Source organism: Antechinus flavipes, chromosome 1, assembly GCF_016432865.1.
Source record: "Antechinus flavipes isolate AdamAnt ecotype Samford, QLD, Australia chromosome 1, AdamAnt_v2, whole genome shotgun sequence".
Classification (NCBI taxonomy): Eukaryota; Metazoa; Chordata; class Mammalia; order Dasyuromorphia; family Dasyuridae; genus Antechinus; species Antechinus flavipes.
This window is the reverse complement of record NC_067398.1, coordinates 300,223,996-300,250,535: the sequence shown is the minus strand read 5'-3', so window position 1 is coordinate 300,250,535 and position 26,540 is coordinate 300,223,996. Positions and strand designations below refer to the sequence as shown.

Sequence of the window (26,540 nt, the reverse complement as noted above, 5' to 3'; positions counted from 1 at the left end):
CCTGAGTTGATAGTTTCATAAGGATAATATCAGATTATTTTTATCTGGACACATTACCTCACACTGCCCAAATTAAATCTCACCTACCATTTCTCACATTCAGAAAATCTTGTAGAACTTTCTTTGTTATTCATGTTGACATTTGATTTTTTGGAAGATCTTCAAACTGTCTCTAAACTTGGATAGTTTCACTGAATACTCTCTCTTTTAACTAATATGCAAAAATATTAAATAATTGGGTCCCAAGGGAGATCACACTACTTACGTTATATCATTAATGATCATTTTAAAATTGTGAATGGAAAATAATGTCTAATCAGTTATAGTAGTGGCAATACAGAAGGTCATAGGGGTTTTTAGGCATATCATATCCAGTTTGTTCCAGTCATAGTTATTTTCCATTTTCATGTTTGTTTGTAATGTCCTTGAAGATTTATACCTCTTAGCCACAGCGGATAGATTGTAATTTATAGATCTAATATTTATTAGTAGAAAGGGAGCTCAGGCTCTGAGAGGGATAGTACTGTTTCTTTTAGTGCCCCAGATCAATCAACGCTTATTAAATTCTTATTATGGACCAGACCCTAAAAAGCATTAAGGATACAAATAAAGGCAGAACTACAATTCTTATCTTGAAGGAGTTTGAAAACCAAAGGGAAACAAACATGTTAATCATTAGGTATGGATATAAGATACATACAGAGAAGGTGGCAAATGATCTTAATAAGCTGGGAAAAGGTTTCTTGTGGAAGATGGGAGTTAAAGTCTTTAAGTAAGTCAGAGAAACTAAGAAGTGAAGGTAAAGAGGGAGAGTATTCCAGCCATTGGTTCAGCCGGTATCAATGGCATAGAGAAAACAGAATAAATATTATGTGTGAGAAACACTGATGTGATTGGATCATTGCATAGAAAGAGAGAAAAAATGTATAAAAAAGAAAAAGGTAGGAATGAAGGAAGTTATTAAGGGCATTAAATGCAAGAGGAGTATTTATTTTATTTCAGAAATAATGAGCCACTGGAATTAGGTGTGGAAGTGCAGAGAAGAATGATCTAATTAACTTTATGCTTTTTATTATTTATTCAATATTTTCCCCAGTTACATTCTAAATAAAAAAATTTTTTTTAAAGTTTTGAATTCTAGATTCTCTCCCTATCTCCTCCCATAATTAAGGAACCACATGGGAAGTTATGTAAAACATTTCGATAAAAGTCAAGTTGTGAAAGAAAACATAGATTTCCCATCCTAATGAAAAGAAAACCCTTCAAGAAAAATTAAATTAAAAAGAAAGAAAGAGAGAATGTTTCAATCTGTATTCAGACACAATCCTTCTCTGGGTATGGAAAGAATTTTTCATCGTAAGTCCTTCAGAGTAGTCATGGATGATTATGCTACTGAGAATAGCAAAGTCATTTACAGCTAGTCATCCCAGAGCATTGCTATCACTTTGTATACAATACATTTCACTTTGCTTGAGTTGAGTTCACTTTGCTTTTCAGGTTGTTGTTGTTGTTGTTATTGTTATAGATGTTGTTTCTGAGAGCATCCTGCTCATCATTTCCCACAGAATAATAATATCTTATCCCAAACATATAACACAGTTTATTGAGCCATTCCCCAATTGATGGGCATCCCCTCAATTTCTAGTATTTTTGCCCTGGGAAGAGAGCTGCTATGAATATTAAATACATATAAATAACTTTCCTTTTGACCTCATTTCCCTCTATATTTGAGAAATGAGGCCTTATCAGAAAAACTTGCTTCAAAATTCTTTTTACAATTGCTATAATTAATTGTATTCCCTCCCATTTATTCTCTCCTTTCACCCTGCCCCTCCTCCATAGTATTTTGGTATGGATTACTCCCTTCCCTGATATGCCCTCTTTTTCATATTCCATTCCCATATTCCATTCCCCTCCTATTTTTCTGTAAGGTATGATAGATTTCTATACCCATATTGAGTATGTATATAATTCCTTCTTTGTAATTCTATGCTTTTTAAAAATGGATTATGATTCCAACATTGGGAGTCCTGTGTGACTGGGAGGATGCTGATACTCTTGATGATAAAAGGAAAGCTATGAGGATGATAGAGTTCAGGAGTTCTGATTTAGACATAGTAAATTTGAGATGCCTTTGGAATGTTTGAAGCCAGATATCCAAAAAAGCAGTAAATGATGTGAAACTAGCATGCAAGAAGAAAATAAGGACTGATCATATAAATGTGGAAATCATCTGCATAGAGAGGAAAATTGAATTTAGAGGAATTGGAGATAGTATAGAAAGAGAAAAGACAAGGCTTAGGCCTTGGGGGCATGGGGAAAGAATCTTTCAGGCTTTACCTTTTGCCTGTTACTTCTAGAAAATCATTAGAGAAACCCAAATCAAAAAAAATGGTACTTAGGAATTACCAACTAATTTTAAATTGTCATTTGTGTACATTCAAATTAGGTATAATTAGTTCTGTCTGAGAATTCATTTGCAGATTATATATATTATTACAGCATTGACTATTAAATTGCTAACGGGCACATGAACAGTATAGTTGTGTAAGTAAGATATTTAGGATTTGGCATCTCTTCCCATTGGATCCTGATAGCTTGGTTCTATTGAACAGTACTAATTTTTGTGGACTATTTGTGGGGAAAAAATGACCTTCTTTTCAAATGAGCTAATAAGGCTTTTAAGTTTTTTTACTAAGTTATCTCTTATTTTCTATAGATGGAAAAATCAGACTGGCCACTTTGGAACTTAGCTGTTTGTTACTAAAGCAGCAAGTCATGACAAACAATGGCAGTATTATAAAGGATGTTCACCTTGCCTGCCTTGAGGTAAGGACCCATCTTCTATAGAGAGATAAGCTTTCCAATAGCATTGTAATCCACTTCATTTAGTGGACAACTTTAGCAAGGAAAAGCAAGATCTTAAATTTTTTCTCATGAAATGTAGGTTCTTTTTTGAATTTAAAATACATTTTTTAAAAAATTATTTTAAAATAATTTTTTTCAGCAATTATTTGATTCTTAACGTGTATCCTAAGATTTTTAATTCAGTCAGTTTTCTGAACTTTTTCCACGTAAGATTTGATTCTTTTGTGTTTTTTTCTTTCTTTAATAGGGTGCAAGAGAGGAAAGTGTTCACCTTGTGAGGCATTTTTATAAGGTAAATATATACATATCTTTGTGTGTGTATGCGTGCAAATAAAAAAATGTGCATGTGCACAAGACATGTGTAGCACTCCAATGATTCCTCAAACATTTAAACTTAGGCAATAGATTTTCAAGTAAAAAGAGCATGAAGAATGATTCAGAAGAGACAGAGCGTAGATGGTACAGTAAGATATGGAACTGCATGAGCTCTCCCAAATTTCCCTCTTAAGTATTTTTAAAATAACACCTTCACACCAAATCTGGAGTGGCAAAACTAACAAAAGGACGTAGTAAAACAGTTTTCCAGTCCAAGAAAATATAAAAGGTTGGCAGAAAAGATCTGCCTCACTGAAGTCAGAGTGAAGCACAGCTACAAGTCAGCTGCAAGTCTTAGGGGCAGCTGAATTGGCAGCAGCAGCTTCAGGAGTTCTCAGCCCATAGATGGTAAGAGTGAGGGCGAGTGTTTAGACATTTGGTTAGAAGGGGATTATAGAAAACCCTTTGCTGATAGTAGATGCAGGATTCTGTTACGTTTCCCATACTCAATTCCAACTCGCAGTCCTAAGGTGAGGAGGAGCACTAGTACACCAGAACCATTGGTTGCAGGGAAGCAGGAACATTGGACATAGTTCTAGGGTGGAAAAGAATGTTTGTGGTCATTAACAGACCAGAGAGAGTATAGGCCAGGAGAGCAGTAACCACACCTCTCCTTAACATACTGCCTTTGAAGAACTGAAAACTTAAAAGACTTTCCCCCAAAACCAGCTCTAAAAATCAAAACCCAAAATAGCCCCCTCTACTGCAGGAGAACCCAACTTAATAAGTTAAAAGTCAAGAAATAGCCTAGAAAAATGAGCAAGCAACAACAAAATGAAGAATTTGACCATAGAAAGTTACTGTGGTGACAGGGAAGATTAAAATACAATCTCAGAAGAAGACAACAGAGTCAAGTTGCTACATCCAAAGAAAAAAGTGAATTGGTTTAAGGCCCAAAGAGAGTTCCTTTGGTAAGAGAAGTAGAGGAAAAAAGAGGAAAAGAAATGAGAGTGATGCAAAAGATGAGTCAACAACTTGGTAAAGGAAGCACCAAAAAAAAAAAAAAAATTTCCAAAAAACAAATCCTGAAGAAAATAAATTCTGTTAAAAAACAGAATAGACCAAATGATAAAAGAGACACATAAATCTATTGAAAAGAACAACTCCTTAAGAAGCAGAACTGACCAAGTTGGGGGGAAAAATTACAGAGATTCACTAAAGAACTCCTTAAAAAGCAGAATTGGCCAAATGGAAAAGGAGATATAAAAGCTCACTGAAGAAAATAATTTCTTAAAAATTAGAGTTGCACAAGTGGAAACTAATGACTTCATGAGATAAATAGAAATAATAAAACATCATCAAAAGAATGAAAAAAGAGAAGAAAATATGAAATATCTCATTGGTAAAACAACTGACCTGGAACTAGATTGAGGAGAGAGAATTTAAGAATTTGTTGACTACCTGAAAGTCATGATCAAAAACAGAGCCTAAACATCATCTTTCAAGAAATTATCAAGGAAAACTGCCCTGCTGTTCTGAACCAGAGGTAAAAAAAGAAATTGAAAGAATCCACTGTTCACCTCCTAAAAGAAATCCCACAATGAACACTCCCAGGAATGTTACAGTCAAATTCTAAAGCTTCTAGGCCAAGGAGAAAATATTTCAAGCAACCAGAAAGAAGCAATTCAAATATTACAGAGCTACAGTCACGATAATACAAGATTTAACAGTTACCACTTTTTAAAGACTGGAGAGCTTATAATATGATATTCCAGAGGTCAAAAGAATTAGAATTACAACCAAGAATCACCTACTCATCAAAACAATATAATTCTTTGGGGGAAAATTGAATATTTAATGAAAGAGAAGACTCTTTAAGCATTCCTCATGAAAAGATCACAGCTGAATAATAGAAAGGTTGATTTTCAGATACAAGACTCAAGAAGAGTATTAAAAGGTAAACAGAAAGAGAATCCATAAATGGTTCAATTAGGTTAAACTGTTTACTTTCCTATATGGGAAGACGATACTTGTAACTCTTAAGAACATAATCATTGTTAAGACAGTTAGAAGGAATCTATATAAATAGAGGTTACAAAAAGGAGTTGACTCCGATGGGATGATATCTAAAAAAAAAAATGAAATTGAAAGAGATATGCATTTGAAGAAGGGGTAAAGGAGAGGTAGAATGAGGTAAATTATCTCACATAAAAGAGGGTTGAAAGAACTTTTAACAGTGGAGGGGAAGATGGAATGTGATGAAGAGTGGCAGACAACACTTGAACTTTAACTCTCATTGGAATTGATCAAAGGGAATAACATGCACACTCAATTGTAAAGAAATCTATCTTACACTACAGAGAAGTAGAAGGGGAAGGGATGACAAAAGGAGTTCAGGGAGTGGGTTAATAGAAAGGAGGGAAGATTGAGGGAGATGGGTAGTCAGAAGCAATATACTTGAGGGATAGACTAAAAGAGAGAGAAATTAACAGGGAAAACTTGGATGGAGGGAAATATGCAGTAAATTTTTACAGAAAGTTTTTCTGATAAAGACCTTATTTTTCAAATATATAAGAACTTACATGAACTAATGCAAAGAGGTGAGCAGAACCAGGAGAACATTGTACACAGTAACTAGAATATAGTACAGTGATCAACTGTGAATGACTTGGCTACTCTTTGCAATATAGTGATCTAAGACAGTTCTGAAGAACATAAGAAAAATGCTATCCGCTTCCAGATAAAGAGCTGGTGGAGTCTTGAGTGCAAATTGAAACATCTTGTTCTTTCAACTTTTAGATTTCTCTCTCTTTCCTTTTTTCCTCCTTCTCCCTCCCTCCCTTCTTCTTTCTTCCTTTCTCTTTCTCTTTCTCTCTTTTTTATTTTTCTTAAAACATAACTAATACATATATGCTTTGCATTATTGCATGTGTATAATCTATATCAAATTGCTTGTCTTCTCACTGAAGGGGCTAGAAAGAAGGAAAAGAATATGGAACTCAACATTTTTTTTTTTAATTTAAAATATCTTTGATATATATTTGAAAATAAATGTAAAAATTTTAAAAAAGGTATGATCCGTTGAAGGAAACTGAGAAGTAATCAGACATGTAGAAGAGAACCAAAAGAAAGCAGTATCACCAAAGGAGAGTATCTAGGACAATAGGATAGTCAAAAGTGTCTCATGTTATAAGAGACATCGGGAAGACTGAGCACTTAGAAAGTATTATCAGATCTTACAACTAAGAGATCACTTATAACTTTGGAAAGGAGCCGTATTAGTTAAATGATGAAGTTGGAAGCCAGATTTAAAAGGTTTGAGAATTGAACCAAAGAGATGAAGCAGAAACAAGGCAAGAGAGAAATTAGCTGAAAACTTAAGGGGATGATTAGGCGCATGTGAGGGTAGGCAAGACTTAGGAGTGTTTGCAGGCAACAGAGAAGCAATCCCTTAGGTAGGGGGAAAGAAATTTGAAACTTAGTGAGAGGAAATAAACATGGGAGCATTCTGTTGAATAACAGAGAAAACCCTATGGAAGATACAGAGATAGAATAGGACAAGAAGGATAGTCTTGAAGTGGGGTTTGGGGAGAAAAATTGTTACATTTGTTCTGAGATTGAAAGCAAGGAAAAGGCAGTGAAGGATGAATACAAGATTGTGGAACAGTCTGATAAAAATGTCAGGAATATTAAAACCCTGATTAAGCTGAGGTGGACAAGGAATTCTAATGGCAAAAAAATTGGGGATTGTTTTTTTAAAGTTATATTGAAATTCAAGAAAGGATAGAACTATTATTTAGCATAGATAGGACAATGATAACTGATCATGGATTGAAGGCTTCTGTTTTCTATGCCAAGAACAAGCAAAGAACAAAAATCATTAAAAGAGTTGATAGGGGCAGCTAGGTGGTGCAATGGATAGAGCACCAGCCCTGAAGTCAGGAGGATCTGAGTTCAAATCTGGCCTCAGATTCTTAATACTTCCTAGCTATATGATCCTGGGCAAGTCACTTAACCCCAATTGCCTCAGCAAAAAAAAAAAAAAAAGAAAGAAAGAAAAAAAAATTAATTTCTAAAATAAACAAGGTGATAGTAAAAGAGTATTTAATTTGCCCTTAATGTGTTCAAATCATCAGTATCCCAGGATACTAAAAATAATGGTATAAATGATTGTTGATCCACTGCCAGTGATCTTTCAAAGATTCTGGAGAATAGCAAAGGTACCACAGGCCCCGAGAAGTCCAAATGCCTGTTGTTGTTGTTTTTAATGGGGGAAGCAATGAGGTCTAAAGCCATTGAACTTGACATGATTCCTTCTAAAATTTTAGATGGTGATTATAAAGGAGTGATTAAAAACATCTAGAAAAAGAAATGATTGGAAAGAACTAGTTTCATTTCATGAAGAGCAAGTCATGCCAGAACAATTATATTTTGGATATAATTACTGGAATGGAAGACCAGGGGAATTCTGTGTGTGTGTGTGTGTGTGTACTTAGTTGGATTCAGCAAAGCATTTGACTCGATCTCAGTCGAAAGGCTGGCATCCCAGACAGTCAGATTTGTGGTCACTTAGGTGTAAGAGGCCTTCAATAAAGTACACCAGAGTTAGGTGCCTTTTAAGGCTTTTATCAATGGCTTGGGTAAAGAAATAGGTAGCATGCTTCTCAAATTCACTTCTGACATAAAACTGGGAAGAAAAGGTAACATATTGATGACAGACTTCAAAAAATATTTTTACTAGCTAGAATGCTAGGCTGAATCAACAAAATACAATTAACACGAATACATTTATTGTCTTATATTTGACTTAAAGTTAGAATTAATTTCAGCATTACAAAATGAGAGAAAAGTAACTAGATAACAGTTTGATTGTTGATTGAAAAGGATCTGGGGATTTTAATGTTCAAAATGAGTCACCAGTGTGATATAGCTGCCAAAACAAATTTGCATTAAGAGGTGTGTTGGATAGAGCAAATGGTTCTTAAAGTATGGGTTGCAATCCCATATGGGGTCATGTAAATTGGGGATCATAAAATTATGATTTATCAGTATATATTTTATTTGTATATATATGTATATATCGGAGGTTGTATAAAAATTTCTCTGGCAAAAAAGGAGTTATAAGTAAAAAAGTTTTAAGAAGCCCTGGTGTAGAACACTAAGGAGATTGTAGTTTATCTGTACTCTGCCATCATCTTCACACATACAGAGTCTTGTTTTCAATTCTTATCACTACATTTTAGGAAGGACATTAATATACTACATTAGCCTGGGGAGGTTAACCAAGATTGTGAAGGCACTTGAATTCATGCTATCGGGACTGGTTGAAGGAACTGGTATGTTTAGCCTGCAAAAGAGAAGACATGGGGGCAACATATTACCTTCTGGTATTAAGGGAACATGGAAGGGAATTACATGGAAAAGGAATTAGTCATGTTCAATTTAGCTTTACTGGGCAGAACTAGGAGTTATGATTGGAAGAAGTTAAAAGACAACTTTAGGCTTGATTGCAGAAAAACTTATAACAATTATAGCCATCCAAAAGTGGAATGTGCTGCTTGGGGAGGTATTAAATTCTTCTTCATAAGAGCTCTTCAAGTAAAGACTGATTGGCCACTCATTAGATTGTTTAAACAGAGAATTTTTATTGTATTAGATGGCTTCTGAGGTTCCATCCAACTACTTTGATTTTTTTTTAAAGATAACATATCAGAGAATATTCAGCACCATCTTGTAACCCTTCTGTAAGTTAAAAACTCTAGCACTATGGGCATTCCTCTTTAGAATGATGACCTTAAAGAATTACAAAATTCTAAAGTGCCTTCTGAATCATTTTGAGAAAGATTTAGATTGGGGCAGCTAGATGGTGCTGTAGATAGAGCACCAGCCCTGAAGTCAGGAGAACCTGAGTTTAAATCTGGCCTCAAGACACTTAACACTTCGTAGCTGTGTGACCCTGAGCAAGTCACTTAACCCTAATTGTCTCAGCAAAAAAAAAAGAAAGAAAGATTTAGCTCTATACCATATTTAAGATAATGTTTATCATTTTATCACATTAGAATTCTTTAAGGATTGGTAAACCTTATATGGTCAAATAGTAATTCTCAACTAACCAGAATATCCAATTCCCAACCATTATGAATAAACAGAATTTGCTATGTTTAATTTGGCAAATTTTAGAATCAGCATCTTTTGAAAACATTTTAATATTAACTTTATTTGAATTATTTGTAGTGTTTGTTTTTTTACTAACCGCTTACCCAAAAGAAAGGATTTAAGTTTTCTTTTCCCTTTCCATTCTTCCTACACTCTCCTAAAGTTGTGTAAATGATAGTACAATGCTGTCACCTTAGATTAATTAATAAGAATTATTTTTTTAGTTTTTTTTTGTTTTAGTTTTGCTTAAAAGGATTTTAAAAATTGTTGACTGGTGAAATGTGAGATTTTGTATATCATTTGATTTTGTGTGTGTGTGTGTGTGTGTGTGTGTTTGCATGTGTGTGTGTATCTGTATCTGTGTTTTAGTTCCTGATGATTTACGAGAACTTAGTAATGAAAAACAGATGGCTTAACAGCCATGAAATGGAATTTATAATACTTTTCTTGTTTATGGAAAAAAAAAGAATAATCTTGTCCTTTTTCTTTAAGGGAGAAGAAATTTTTTTGGATATGTTTGAAGATGAATATAGGAGTATGACAGTAAGTGACTAATCAAAGTAATAAACTGTATGAAGAAATGCATGTATGTCAGAAACTGGCTGATTTCCTTTAATGTTTAACAATTGAGTAACAAAAAGAGAACTTACAGCATGTTAAAGATTAATTGAGGAATTTCGTTCTTTTTTTGTTAACCCTTTAGGAAATTTAATTTGCCCCCTTACCATTTGTTCTTGGTGCTGCTGATATTGCAGATTATATCCTATTAGTGAGAGTAGGTTTTTACAAGTAGGACTGCCAGAAATAACAATAAATAAATGTTCACAGCCTCCCCCCCCCAAAAAAAATGATGGTAGTTATTTTTTTTTAATTATTACAGCTTTTTATTGACAAAACATATAGGATGGGCAATTTTTCAACATTGACTCTTGCAAAAACTTTTAACTTTTCCCCTTCTTCCCTCTACTCCCTCCCCTAGATGGCAGGTAGTCCCATACATGTTAAATATGTTAAAGTATATGTTAAATACAATATATGTATACATATTTATATAGTTGTCTTGCTACAAAAGAAAAATCAGATTTAGAAAGAAGGTAAAAATAACTTGGGAAGAAAAACAAAAATGCAAACAAACAATAACAGAAAGAGTGTAAATGCTATGTTGTGGTCCACACTCATTTTCCAGTGTTCTTTTGCTAGGTGTAGCTGGTTCTGTTCATTACTGATCAATTGGAACTGATTTGGATCCTCTCATTATTGAAGATAGCCACTTCCATGATGGTGGTTCTTGAAACTAGCTACCTTATCTCTGGATACATATCCTTCTGCTTCTTGACATTTTCTCCCTTCTCTATTATTCTTGAAACCTTCCATTTAGCTGGAAACTTCATTGATTGGTATAAGTGACAACACTATCAAAGATGGAAAACATCTACTTGAAAGAAACCCCACCCATCCCCAGAAAATTTCTGCTTCTCTTCTATATCTCAGACCTTTCCCAGTTCTTGGAGTGATAAGAGAAACAATGGTTTAAGAATTTGGTGTAATATGCAAAGGGCCTAAGATAGGATGGGATTGGAGGGAATGTAGATCATCATGAAGACTCCTTTCTCTTGCTTCACACCTCAAGGTACCCTCCAGATTCTGGGAGCATCCTTTATCTCACTATTTACTATCCTTTTCAAATTTTTGCTCTATCTTCCTTATCACCCTTAAATATTTCCACTAAGTCTCATAGCCTCCTTTTTTAAGTTAAGCCTGCCAAATAAAGGACCTAATGCTTTGCGTTGCTGTCTTAACTGATTCTACTGAGAAAACCTTTTAAGTTCCAAAAGCATTCCACCTCCCCAACTGTATTGACTATATATAGGCATTGGTGTTATTGTCATTTCATCATTCACAATACTCCTCTAGAACTGTTTTGAGTACCCCCTCACACTTTTATATGAAACTATTTTAAGAAAAAGTATAAATTAGCATAACTGACTTTTTAAAATGTCTTCTATGAACAATTCTAAAGATGCAGCCACTTGTTCCATGTCATTTTAATAGAGATGTATATGTTTGTGTATTTCTGCTCACAGTTTTCATTGATGGTCACAATCAGCTCACTGTTCTTTCTAATCCCTTAGAAAAAGTTTACTATTATATTCTGACCATTAAAGTGAAATGTATTTAGTGGTTATTTGCCATTTTAGCTTATCCTATAATAATTCCTTCTCTAATGAAATTCTGCCAACCTGTTTTATTTTTTGAAAAGTTAAGGCTTATTTTCTGATGAACATTTAAATAGTACTGTAATTATGGATTGTCTTCTCTTAGAGGCATTACAGAAGGCTTCAGTCTTTCCTATAATCAATCAGGTATTTATTGAGTACCTACTGTTTGTTCAGGTTAGTGATAAGTACTTTGGAGGAGACAGTGAAGGCACAGCCTCTATAAAGATGAGTCTCATAGCTCTGTATTCAGTCCTTATATCTGCCCTGAACTCTAGTCTTACATTTTCATCTATGTGCTAGAATAGAATGCCTTGCCAGCACTTCAGACTCATGGTCAAACTGAACTTATCCTCTTTCTTCACTTCCCTATGTCAGTTGATATTATTTCTTCCCATCCCCTAGCTCAAAACTTTGGGGTCACTTTGGAATGATTTTTACCTCTTTCCCAGCCTAATGTGCAAACAAGTCACTCATTTTTCTGATTCTGTGATTCTGCCTCCAAAGTATCTGTTGCATCTATCTCTCCTCTGCTCAGTTTGACACCATTTCTAACTCTAAATTGATCCTTTATTGTTTTTCTCTTCTAAAATACTATAATAATCTCTGAACTGGTTTTCATGGCTCTGGTACCTCACCTCCAATTCATTTTATATTACACAGTCTTTTAACTATTTTATACCATCACTGATTACCTGGACTAATGGTGATAAGTTTTTCTATTCTTGGCTAGGTTTGTCTTTGGGAAGTAGATATTATTTCATATTAGGATTGTACTCAAAGCCTTTTTAGCTTAGTAAAATTTGACAGAGCCTTCATTTTTCTGGCATAACCTTTAAGAACCAATTACCTCTTTATCAACCAGAGTCACCTCTTTATTGTAATTACACTTCAGAGTAGGCATACAGTATGTACCTCTGGTAGCCTTGTGATGTGAAGAAGCTCTCTAATATAATGGGAAACTTAGGAGAAGACTTAAACAAGAGTTACAAGATCAGTAGGCATATATAGGTTATGATTAGTATTATTGGAGTGAAAACCCACTTTAGTGAGGTCGTGGAGCCATTCAGATGGCTCAGGTATAATGCATGGATTTGACTGTCACTCTGCTTATTCAAAACAAAATAACTTCTTCAGCTTCTCATTGCCTATATGATTAAAAAACTCTACAGCTGGACATTTGGAATTTTTGCAATCTGACTTTCCATCTGCTTGACTTGCTCTGTAACATAGTATTCTTCATGCACCACCACTCCTTTCTAACCAAGTTGGGCTACTAGCTCTTCATCCAGCTGAGCTAGTAGCTGGGCACTAGTGGATCACCCTACTTTTTACTAGATAGTAACTGTCTTATATGGAAAGTTCTCCCATCACAAACCCACCTATTATAATTCTTATAATGAAATATCCACTTCAGATTCCTATTTCTCTGTGAAGCTGTCCCTTTAACTGAAAATGATCTCTTCTTCAGATTTTCTTATGACATTTTATGTGAATTTCTCCCTTCTCTTTATCTTTTTTTACTTATCATATTTGTATATTATACATTATTTCTATTATATTTTTAAGTTCCTGAAGACAAGAACTCTCTTTATCCCTTCATATAACACAATGCCTTATAAACCTGTAGTAAGCACTTAATCAAATGTTTTTTAAATTGAAATTTTCTGGTCATGTGCATAGTTTTTTTTTCTTAGTTAGCCTTGAAAGTTAGAAGAAAGCCTCACTAGGGAAATAAAAAAAAGCTTCAGAGTTTAGGAGGGGAGGGTTGGAGGGAATTTGTGTTGTCTTATTATGTGCTAAGCCCTGTTCTGTGTCTTACAAATATTATCTTATATCTTCCCAATAACTTTGAGAGGCAGGTGCTATTATTGTCCCCATTGTACAGTTGAGGAAAATGAGGCACACAGAGGTCAAATGGCCTGCTTAGGCTCACACAACTAGGGAAGTATCTGAGACAATATTTGAACTAAGATATATTCCTAATTCTAAATCCAGTGCTCTACTCACTCTCACTGCATCATGTAACTCCAAAACAATTGCTCCAAAGCCTCAACCCTAAGCCAAGTACTTTACTTTAGACTCCTTCGCTCTGAACCTTGTTGTTTAAAATGCAAAACTTTTGTTTACTATACAGGTCTTGCTGAACTTGATTGTCTGGTTTTTCTAGTCCAAAACTAATTAGAATAGAATGGAATGAGAAGGCTATAGGAAAGGAAGGACTAGGAATCTTCTAGAGACAATCAGTATACTAAAAAAAGGAAGTTAATATTCTGAAAAATCAAGGAAAAAATTAAAAGCAAAACTCTATTACTACATCTTATAGTAACAGTTGTCAAAATAACCCTCTAATCATGAAAAGTTAAATTCTACTTTGTAACATTTGCTTAAAAGAAGTTAGGAAATGTACAATATATTTTATATAAATTTCCATTAAAATCCATTTGCTTATGTAGAATCCCTTAAGCTCCTAATGATGTTGAATAAATTAAGTGTTCTTAATTTCTCTTAATTTTTTTTTGAGGAAGCAAATTGAATTTATTTTAAGGACCTAATTACAAAGACAATTTTTTTAAATAAAAGCTTTTTATTTTTCAAAATATATGCAAAGATAGTTTTCATCATCCACCCTTACAAAATCTTGTGTTCCAAATTTTTCTCCCTCTTTTCTTCCCCTTTTCCCTCCTCCCCCCTCCCCTAGTCAGCAAGTAATCCAGGATAGGTTAAGCATGCAATTTTTCTAAACATATTTCTACATATATTATGCTATGCAAGAAAAATTAGATCAAAGGGGTGAAAAAAGCAAGAGAAAGAAAATAAAACAAGCAAACAACAATAGCAACAAAAAAGATGAAAATACTATGCTTTGAGCTATACTCAGTTTCTATAGTTCTCTCTCTGGATGCTGATGGCTTTTTCCATCACAAGTCTATTGAAATTACCTTGAATCATCTCATTGTTGAAAAGAGCCAAGTCCAAAACATCATCACATGATCTTATTGTTGCTGTATATAATGTTCTCTTGGTGCTACTCACTTCACTTAGCCTCGTTCATGTAACTCTTTGCAGATCTTTCTGAAATTGTCCTGCTGGTTGTTCCTTATAGAACAATAATATTTCATAATGTTCATATACCATAACTTATTCAGCCATTCCCCAACTGATGGGCCATCCACTCCATTTCCAGTTCCTTGCCACTATAAAAAGGGCTACCACAAACAATTTTGCACTTGTGGTTCTTTTCCCTTTTTTATGATTTCTTTGAAATACAGCTACTGCTGAATCGAAGGGTATATACAGTATAATAGCCCTTTAGGCATAGTTTTAAATTGTTCTCTAAAATGTTTGGATCAGTTCACAACTCTTCTAACAATGTATTAATGTCCCATTTTTCCCACATCCCCTCCAACATTTAGCAAAAAATTTTCCTGTCATCTTAGCCAATCCGAGAGGCATGAAGGGGTACCTCAGAGTTGTCTTAATTTGCTGCATTTAAAAAAAAATGTCCCCTACCTTTAAGTAGTATTCCCTTGAACAGTATACACGTGGAGCAATTAAACACTAATTTTATGGTGCTAAATGTGTTAAGAAATCAAAGAAAGGCCAGTCTGGGGTGGATTCAAATTATTGTCAAAGGCTTCCTGGAGAAGATAAGACTTGAGGACAACCTTAACAATGGATAGGTTAGAAAGAAGTAAAATGTCATGTAGAAGAAAAGAATGACATGGGGGAGTTAAAATGTGAACTTCTGGAGAAGATAGAAATTTTTTCTGACTGTTATAATGGAGAGGATTTAATGTGTTTGTGTGGGGAGATGACAAATAGCCAAGAGATTATCTTTGCAATTGAATATAGCATGAGGAACTTTTCTTTTTCAATAGCATACTCTTTACTGAGATGGATCAAGGCATCATATTTATTGAATTTTGTTTTAAACTGAGGCATTTAATTTGTATGTAAGACCTGCTTAATCTACCATGTAGCCTTCTTTTTCCAAGCTTAACTTGAATTTCTCTTTAACAGATTAAGCCTATGAATGTGGAATATTTAATGATGGATGCCTCTATCTTGCTACCTCCAACTGGAACACCTCTAACTGGGATTGACTTTGTAAAGCGATTGCCATGTGGTGATGTGGAAAGAACCCGTAGAGTGAGTATACTTTAATTTTTGTCACTAAAATTCAATTACACAGAGTAGCTTTTGAATATAAAGTGAAAAATACTTGGTCACAGTAAAATATATAGTCTAGGCAGCTAGATGTTGCTGTGCCTAATAGAATACTGTGCCTAGGAAAATCTGAGTTCAAATCCAACTTCAGACACTTGTTGTGTGAACCTATCCAAGTCACTTAACTTTCATCTGCTTCAATTTCTTCCTTTGTAAAATGGAGATCATAACAGCATCTAATTCATAGAATTGTTATAAAGATCAAATGAGATATTTATAAAGTATTTTGCGCAGTACTAGGCACACAGTAGGTACTTAATAAATCTTGTTTCCTCCTTTTCCCTAACATTTGTTAGAATACTAGAAGATGATACCACAAATAATTCATCAGGAAAGCTAAGATTTCTGTAGAAATCTATAGAAATTTCTTTAGAAACTGTTTATACATTCATATTTAAATTCATTTCTCTTGACAATGAATATTAATTTTTTTAAAAAGTTGACTTCACCAATTTAAAGTAAAGCACTAAGCACTGTGGGAAATAAGGAACAGTGTCAAATAAAGTACAAATGAACTCCCTACTCCTTGATGATTTGTTAGTAAAAAATTTATTTTGTCTTGGTTTAAGCACAGTCATATATCATTGTGATTCATGTTTGTCTGCAGGAGAAAATGTGTAAGAAAGTAGATTAATTCCTAGAACACTCTGTAAAGTGTTCTTTCCTTATCAGCACTTAATCTAAAGCATTTGATTTAGGAAACTCTCTTGCATTATTCATAGTATTTTATCTTACTTTGTAAGATCATTGTTTCTTAGAAAGTACTCAAATCTTTTCCTAGAAAAATCATTCCATGGAGGCAATTAATATTAATGGATGTTTTAAAGAAATTCATTGAAGTAAGCACCTATTATTGGGATGCATGTTTCTTTTAACTTAAATCATATATATAACTGTGTAGTCATTGGTGGTTTACTTATTGTTTTCTAAAAGGTAATAACTCTTTGCTAAGTATTCAACAAAAGACAGCTGTTACTATCTTCATTATTACTTTCTTATCATGTGAAGCAAAGTATTTTCTCATTTTTTTTATTTCTATAATTCTGTGATCTACTACTTTGGTAAAATGTGGTAAAATCTTTCTTGCTATATCTACCTTTGCTCTTGTGTGACCAAACCCACAGATCTCATTATAGAATCTAGCCTTTGAATGAACCTCTTTATGCAGTATATAAGAAATTACCTGGTAGAGTTTATTTCATTTCAATCAAATATCAGTTTAGGTGAGACAGAATCCATTTGGCATTGAATGACTGCTTCTGATCTAAAGTAGCATTTCAATGATTTATTGTTTTTTTCCATCTTTTCTTGAACATTTTATTGAAATTAGGGGTAGGGGGAGCTGATGTTAAACTTTGTTTTTTCTCCTGAGCCTTAAAATCCAGCAGACTGGAAAGTAATAGGAAAATATTATCACTTTTAGAGAAAGTTACCCTAGTAGTAGTATCACTTGCTTTTGACCATAAAGGTTCAGAGTTATTTTTCTTTTGCATTGTTGTCATTTTATAAATTGTTCTGCATTTGTTCTTTTTACTGCATCAATTCTTAGTCTCAAGAATTTTTTGAAATTACCTTTTTAAAGAATTTCCTACAGTGATTTCACTGTATTACATTCCATTACATCTATATGCCTCATTTTAATTAGCCATTTCTCAATAAATAGTTGCTCCCCTGGTTTCCAAATCTTTCTTTTCTTTCTTTTTAATTTCTCCTTTCAGCATCTAGAAATTGATTCTCCTTTGCAGCTATTCTCCACTGGTACTACCCTCCATCTTAACTCCCCCCCCCCCCCAGTCTTTACTTGTTTCCCTATTGAGTTTGATGTATTTCTGCATTACATTTTATGTGTATATGTCTGTATACATATGTACTTGATGCATGTCTGTGTGTGTTTTTGTTCAACTATTATATGTGTTTGTGTTTTCTTCTCAAACACTCATATATGATACAAATATTTCATGAAAAATAAGACTTTTTATTAAAAGTACTTGAAAGTCTTCTGTTGCAGATATTTTTATTAAGAATTGTAAATTATTAACCACTATATGAAAAAATGCTTGGGGTAGCTAGTTGGTGCAGTGGATAGAGCACTAGCCCTGAAGTCAGGAGGATCTGAGTTCAAATTTGGTTTCAGACATTTAACACTTCCTATCTGTGTGACTCTGGGCAAGTCACTTAACTCCAGTTGCCTCAGCCAAAAAAAAAAAAATGCTCTAAATCACTCTGAACAAAAGAAATATAAACCAAATTAAAAGTTTACATTTGATTTCATACTGAACAAATTGGCAAAAATAAGAAAAAATGAGAGTAGTCAGTGTTGTAGGAATTAATAGAAAGATAAGCATACAAATCTATTGTTGAGTAGACCCTATGAATTAGTGTAATCATTATGAAAAATAATTTGGAATTATGCAAATAAAAAGGTGAAAATGTCCATAATCTTTGATCTGGTGATTCCACTATTAGGCACATACCCAAGTAGACCATCAGATTTTTATAATTAATTAATTGATCTTTCTCATTACCTCCCATATTGGACCCAAAAAAGTGACTGTCAAAACAAATAAGCATGTTCCAGCAAAACAAATTTGTGTATTGGCCATGTCTAAAAATGTTTATCTCAATCTGCATTTTAATTCTGTCACCTCTGGTAGGAGGAAAGTACTATTTTCATTATCAGTTCTCTGCATTCATGGTTATCCTTGTATTGATTAGAATTTCAAAGTCTTGGAAGTTTTTCAAGAAGTCATTAATTAAAATAAAAGTCTCCCCTGTATTCCTGAAAATATTTATAAAAACAAAGTAGATGGCTATCCATTGGGGAATATATAAACAAATTGAAATATAGCAATGTAATAGAATATTTCTGTGTGATATAAATATATGAATACTGAGAAGCATAAAAAAATTCTTACTTGAAGTGATGGAAAGTGAAATAAGCAGAACCAAAAAAACTATATACAAAAGAACAAACATCACAAAACAATTACAAGTACTGTAAAATCATAAAGAACAAACTCAGCCTCAAAAAGACAAGTGTTCTTTCTTCTCAGCAGTAGTCAGAAGTTCATTGATTTGGAATGATATGTATATAGTGTTAGATTTTTTTATTTTTTTTGATGTATTAATTAGTTTTGCTTATTTTTTTCTTCATTAAAAAAGTATTTTTTATATGTTATCTGTGAGAGAGGAGTGAGAAGAATAGGGGCGATATTTAAATTATATGAAAACCAAAGATAACTTTTTTTTTTTTTAAAGAAAGTTGTCTTTTTCATTAAGGATCCATTTTTTTCCTCTGTAGGATTATACTCAGCTTTGCAGGGTAAGTTGTTCTTAGTTATAAGTTCATATCTTTTGTCTTTTGGAATATTGTATCATATACTCTCCTTTTATTTATGGAAAAAGCTGCCAGGTTTTATTGATCTTGTCTGTTGGACTTTGCTACTTGAACTGCTTCTTTCTGGATTTTTGCGGCATTTTTTCTTTGATGTGGGAGCTCTGAATTTTGGCTGACATTTCTAGGATGATTCCTTTGAGGGCTTCTTCAGTGGATTTTTTCTGTTTTTATTATGTTCTCATTCTGCTATTTCTTGCTATCTCATGGAGTCATTGATTTCTGTTTTATCTATTCTCATTTTCAGGAAGTTTATTACTTAATTAAGGCTTATCATTTTGTGTTCTAAATTATTCTCCTAATTCTTAACTTTTATTTCATTTTAAAAAATTTCTGCATTTCTTCCTTTTGGTTCTCTGCTTTCAATTTCAAAAAATTCCTAGGTTGGATTTTAGCCATCTCTGACTCTACATTAATACTTTATAGAGGTGGGAGATTTTTTGGTTGATCTTCAGACATAAACCACTCTAATGCATTAAAATGGGACTATGAATTTGTATAACTATTTTGGAAAGCAGTTTGAAGTTATGCAAATTGAGAGGCTGAAATTTCTGTAACCTTTGACTTAGATTGTGTTACTAGGCATACATAGGCCATGGAAACCAGTTATTTAATAGTTATCTTTTTCAGGTATTTATTATCTATCCCTCCCACTCCAGAAGGGTGGTTCCTTCACCTTCAGAAAGTTAGACCTTTTGAGTTTTAGAAAGTTGAATATTTAGAATCCTTTATGATAATCTTACAATATAGTGTTAAGGATCTTTTAGCTCTGGGGTGTCTTCTACATGCTGCCTGTCTAGCATTGGTTGCTACAGGTTCTAGGCTTTCTGTGATCCTTGCTGTGTTTTTCTGATGACACTGGAGCGCTGAACTTGTTGCCTTGTCTTCAAGCTTTGTTCATTCCTAGAATCATGCTTTTAAATTTTTACTTATTTATATAAATTTTTATTTCCTTAGATCAATGAGGATTTTACTTGTAGCTCTTTCTTATTGCTCTTGGGCTTCTGGCTAGCTTTTTGGCAGTTCTAAGGTGGATTAAATTATTTAGTGTAGTTTATCATAGGATTTCTTGATCGTTATTCAGTTTGCTTTGATTTTTAAATTTTTGGTAGAGTAGGTGTGGGGCAGCTGATCTACCTGTCTCTATTTGGGTTCCACTCAAATTCTACCTCAGAAATGTAGAAAAAGCCAACCAGAAGCTCACAGTTAATAAGGATAAGGGCTGCTAATAAAGTTAACATTGGCCTAGGAAAGGAAAATAGTGGTCTCAAAGTGTGATTCCAGGGATAAATGAACCCTGAAGAGCTTTGTGTTTTTATTGGTAAAAAATCAGGAAGTGGGAGCTAGTGGGAGATTTAACCTAATGAACAAAGTAGTTGTTATTGTTTAAGTGCCTGCTGTGTCACTCACTCTGCTAAGCAATGGAGATATAAAAAAGATAAAAATAGTTCCTGTTCTCAAGAAGCTTACATTCTTTTTTAAATTTTTAAATTTTAAAATTTTGAGTTCCAAATTCCCTCCTGTCTTTTTCCCTTTCCCCCACCTACTTAGAAGACAAGAAATACAATATCAGTCATACATATGAAGTCATGCAAAACTTATTAGCCATGTTGGAATAAAAAAAAAAAAAAAAAGAAAAAGAAAGTTTCAAAAAAGTTTACTTTAATCTGTACTCAGAGAGTTCATCGTTCTCTCTGGAGGTGGAGGTAGCATTTTTCAACATGGATTCTTTGGAATAGTCATAAATTGTTGTCTATCAAGATAGTTGTAGTAGTCTATTGGGAACAGACTTTTACAGTTGATTATCATTATAGTGCTATTGAGCAGTTTCCAAAAAAAAGTTAGACAAATTTTTTGTAACAAATGTTCATGATCAAGCAAAACAGATTCTTTTATTTGCTCTACCAAAAATGCCAGGAAGTGAATAGCATGTTTCATCCTGAGTCCTTTAGAATTGTAGTTGATCTTTTCATTGCTTAGATTCTTAAGTCTTTCAAAGTTGCTTCTCTTCACAGAATTGTGTAAATTGATATTATATATATATTGTTCTCTTAATTCTTTTCACTTCACTCTTAATCAATTCATAGTCTTCCAAGGTTTCTCTATAACTGTCCTTTTCTATCACATTCATATGCCATAATTTGTTCAATCATTCCTTAATTGATGGAGTAGTGTATAAAACACTGAGCCATGAGTCAAGAAGGTTCCTCTTCCTGAATTCAAATCTTGCCTTAGACATTTACTAGCTTTGTGACCTTGGGCAAATTACTTAATCTTGTTTGCCTCAGTTTCCTTATCTGTAAAAGAAGCTGGAGAAGAAAGTGGCAAACTACTCAAACTATCTTTGCCAAGAAAAACCCAAATAGCATTTTTGTGATGCTGAACCAACTGAACAACAACAAAACTCCTTATTTTCCAGTTCATGGCCATTACAAAAAAATTTGATGCAAATTATCTCTTTTTCCTTTTATCTCTTTGTTGTGTAAACCTAGTAGTTGTCAAAGAATATATACAGTCAAGTGACTGGAGGCATTGTTCCAAATTGTTTTTCAGAATAACTGAACCACTTCACAGTTTTACCAGTAATGCATTAGTTTACATGTTTTCCCTAAGCCCTTAAAGCATTTGACATTTTCTTTGGCAAATCAAATCTTAAAATACATTATTCATCTTTTTTCATCATTCTTTTTTTTTTTTTTTTTTTTTTTGCCTCTTAAGTCATAGAGAAATTTCCAATCCATTTTTCTTTATTATAATCATGAGGAAATTGAAGGTTTCCTTTTTGGGGGCAGTAAGGGGTAGTAGTGGTGAAGGAGACACTAATTTGGACTTAGGTCCTCAGTCTTCTCAAATTGAATTTTCTAATTAGTGGAATTCTTGTCATATTTTCAGAAATAATTCACATTAAAATGATGTTTGGAAGTTAAGCATATTTCTCAAGTGAGTCTTTCTGTGTATAAGTAACCATATATAAATTATAGTGTACTTCATGGAGGAAGAAACCAGAATCACTTTTCTTTTTTTTCTTAATTCCCTAGTGAATGGATTTGCTTTATTCTTTTATATATATATAGCTTTTTATATACAAAACATATGCATGGGTAATTTTTCAACATTGACCCTTGCAAAAACTTCTGTTTTACCTTTTCCACTCCTCTCCACCCCCTTCCCTAGATAGTAAGTAGTCCCCCATACATGTTAAAGTATATGTTATATATATATATATAATGTATATATATAGTTTGTTAAATTAAATTTTTTTGTGTTAAAAATGAGGCAGACGGAAGTAGTAGAAATCTGGGCTTGGAGTGAAGAAGACTTAAATACAAGTCCTGCCTCTACCACATACTGACTGTGTGACTTTGGGCAAATGACTGCTTGACCAGCATTGTTAGAAGGTATCTGGTCAGTTAGTATCCTATCATTTATATTGGAAGAAAAAGGAATTAAGAATATCATGATTTCTCAGGCCTTGAAGTTTCATTTATATACATACATTTATTTGTTTGTTTATATAAATCTTATATCAGAATTCCCAATTAAGCAGCAAATTAGAAATCCTGGTCAGTTGGTATCCTATCTTTCATTTATTTTTACACAATAATAATAATAAAATAATTTGGATAATAAAATTTGAATAATAAAGATATATACATATATATATATAAAATCTCCAAATTCCAAATGAAATAGCAAATTGGAAATCCTGAAAATCAAAGGAGAGACTAATAAAATTGAAAGCAATAAAACTATTGAACAATAAAACTAAGAGCTGGTGTCTGGTAGTTTGGGGGGAAAAACAATTAAAAAAAAAAGTTAAACCATTGGTTAATTTGATTTTAAAAAAGGAAAAAGCCAGATTGCCAGTATCAAGAATGAAAAGGATGAATTCACCACAAGGAGCTGTTTTGCTTATTGTCAATAAATTTGACAATCTAAAGTGAAATGAAAAAATATTTATGAAATTATAAATTGCTCAGATTAACAGAAGAGAAGATAGAACACTTAAATAACACTATTTTAGAAAAAGAAATTGAGTGCCCCATTAGTGAGTTCATTTAAAAAAAAATCCCTAGTGCCAGATGGCTTGATAAATGAATTCTTCCATTTAAAGAACAATTAATTCTAATTCTTTATAGACTACTTGGAAAAACAGGTAAAGAGGGACGCCTACCAAATTTCTTTTGTGATACACATATGGTGCTGATACCTAAACCAAGAAGAGCCAGAACAGAAAAAGAAACCTATAAACCCAATTTCCCTAATGAATATTCATGTGAAAATTTTAAGTAAAATACTAGCAAGCAGACCACAGTAATATATTGCAAAGATTACACACAATAACTAGGTGGGATTTACATCAAGAATGAAGGGCTGGTTCAATATTAGGGAGACTAACATAATTGACCCTATCAAAAACAAAATCAACAAAATTCATATGATTATCTCAATAAAGGCTTTGACAAAATACAACACTCATTCCTATTAAAACGTCTAGGAAGTTTCAGAACAAATGGAGCATTTCTTAAAATGGCAATCTTCATCTAAAGCTAACAGCAGGTATTAAGTATTGTTGAGCTTAACCAGAATTCTTCCCAGTAAGATCAGCAAGGATGCCCATTGTCACCACTTGTTATCCAATACTGTATTAAAAAATGTTAGCTTTAGCAATAAAATAAGAAGTAGAAATAGAGGGAATAGATAATAAGAAAACAAAATAATCATTCTTTGCAGATGATATGATGGTATTCTTGGAGATTTCTAGAGAATCAACTTAAAAGCCAGTCAAAATAGTAATTTTAGCAAAGCTTCAGATTTAAAATAAACCCATACAAATCATCTGCATTTCTATTTACAACCTACAGACCCCAGCAGCAAGAGAGAGAAATTCCATTTAAAATAACTATAGATAATATAAAATATTTGGAAGACTACTTGCCAAGACAAAGGCAGGAACTATACTAATACAGTTACAAAATACTGTTCACATAAATAGTTAGATCTGAACAATTGAGAGAAAATAACTTGATAATAGCTCATAACTTGACCAAACCAATATAACAAAAATGACAATTCTATTTAAATTAATATATTAATTCAATGCTACACCAAACTCCAAAAATCATTTTATGATGCTAGAAAAAAAAATAACAGAATTCATCAAAGAACAAAAGGTTGAGAATATTAAGGAAAAATGTGAAGGAAGACAGCCTTAGGTATACCACATCTCAAACTATCACAAAGCAGTAATCATCAAAATGGTCAGGTACTGACTAAGAAATGGAGTAGTACATAAGCAAAATAGATTAGGTACAGAGTACCCATTGGGAAATGATCCTAATCTAGTGTTTGGTAAACTCAAAGATCCAAGCTTTAAGAACAATAATTCTGTTGAACAAAAACTGCTGGAAAAACTGGAAAGTGGTTTGGTAGAAACTAGGTATGGACCAACACTTCACACTGTATATACCAAAGCAAGATCAAAATGGATACGTGATTTAGATACAAAGATACCATAAGCAGATTAGGAGAGCATGGAATAATTTACCTGTCAGATCTGTAGATAAAGGAAGGATTTATTATTAAATGAGATAGAAAGCATTACAGGATATAAAATAGATAATTTTGGTTACATTATATCAAAAAAGATTTTACACAAATAAAACCAATGCAGCCAAGATTAAAAAACAGCAGAAAATTTGGGGGGGTGTGGGTGGGAAGGGACAGGGAGGATTTTAATGGCAAATTGCTCTGATAAAGGCTCCATTCTCAAATATATATTATATTAATGTGAATCATTCTCAATTGATAAATGATCAAAGAATATGAACAAGCAGTTTTCAGATGAAGAAATCAAATCTCTAGTCATATGAAAAAATGTTCTGAATTTTTACTGATTAAAGAAATGCAAATTAAAACAACTCTGAGTTTGTTAATTTGTTAAAAACAAAACAACTTCATACCTATCAGATTAGCTAATAGAACAAAAACGGAAAATGACAAATGTTGGCGGTCATGTGGAAAAATTAGGGCACTAATTGGTGCCCTATTGGTGGAATAGTGAACTAATCCCTCTATTCTGGAGAGAAATATGAAACTGTGACTCCAAAGCCATAAAACTATACATGCCCTTTGATCCAGCAATACCACTCTTAGGTCTATATCCCAAAGAGATTTTTTTTTTAAAAGTGGGGGGAGAAGGACCTATCTTTATAGCAGCTCTTTTTTTTTTTTTTTTTTTTTTTTTTGGTGGCAAGGAATAGAAAATTGAGGGGATGCCCATCAATTGGAGAATTGCTGAACAGGTTGTACTATATGATTGTGATAAAATATTATTGAAATGATAAGCAGTATGCTTTCAGAAAAACTTGGAAACATTTAACTTGAACTGATGCAAAGTGAGCAATACCAGAACATTGGTTACAATTATAGCAATATTGTGATGTGATCAGCTATAGGTCACATGCTTATTTCTAGCAATAAATTATTCAACACAATTATGAAAGATTTATGATGAAAAATCACCTCCAGAGAAAGAACTGATGGACTCTAAAAGCAGATCAAAGCATACTGTTGTTTTGCTTCCTTTTTTTTTTTTTTTGATCTATATTTTCTTTCACAAACATGATATACTTCACATGACTGCACATGTATAACCTTTGTCAAATTGCTTGCCTTCACGATGGGGAACAGGAAAGAAAGGAGGAGAAATTTGGAACTCAGAATTATAAAAACAAAGGTTAAAAATCATTTTTATATGTAATTGAGAAAAAATTTAAAATTAATAAGCAAAAAAAATGAATTTTGCGTCAGGACTTTGGCATGAGTATGTGTGTGAGAGAGTTCAAGGAGAAAAATAAAAGAACTTATCTTTGGCCATTATGAGGGAATACCTGGGTGCATAGACAGACTTCAAAGGCACATGTTGATACTATATATTGTTGCTCATGCAAAGTTTGATCACCATTGGATTAGTCCTGCTCAGAAATGTAGCTGTCTGCTCTTTTCATATATATGCTTTTAAATATTCATAGTGCCTGGTTCTTAAGCTTGATACTTTCTTTTATGGGCTTGTATAGAAACAGGAAATGTAATGGGAGATTTTATTTTTTTTTAAAATATTCCTGGAAATATTTCCCATTTGTTGTTCATAGTGAAACCAGATGTTTTACCAAAAAAGACCTGCATTTTGAGCCAAATTCAGTACACGTTTTGTATTTTGAGGTTTCACTTTTTAAAGAAATGGATTGTAATAAGACATATAAGGATTCTATTTTCACGTGTACAGGCCAGGATTCTGCTTAATTTTTCTTCACTTAAATATGTCCTTTTATACTTCTGGAGTGTTAAACTGGTGACTT

At 33.1% G+C, this 26,540-nt stretch overlaps 1 protein-coding gene across 6 annotated transcripts in view; it reads left to right on the top strand.

Annotated features, from left to right (window-relative positions):
• CLEC16A (C-type lectin domain containing 16A) overlaps positions 1-26,540 on the top strand; it is a 217,043-nt gene that overhangs the window by 79,080 nt on the left and 111,423 nt on the right. For all 6 annotated transcript variants that reach the window (XM_051963155.1, XM_051963146.1, XM_051963162.1 and 3 more), the window contains exons 14-17: positions 2,720-2,829; positions 3,116-3,160; positions 9,832-9,882; positions 15,579-15,707. In XM_051963155.1, coding sequence (XP_051819115.1) covers positions 2,720-2,829; positions 3,116-3,160; positions 9,832-9,882; positions 15,579-15,707 — 335 coding nt within the window. The remainder of the gene's footprint in view (positions 1-2,719; positions 2,830-3,115; positions 3,161-9,831; positions 9,883-15,578; positions 15,708-26,540) is intronic.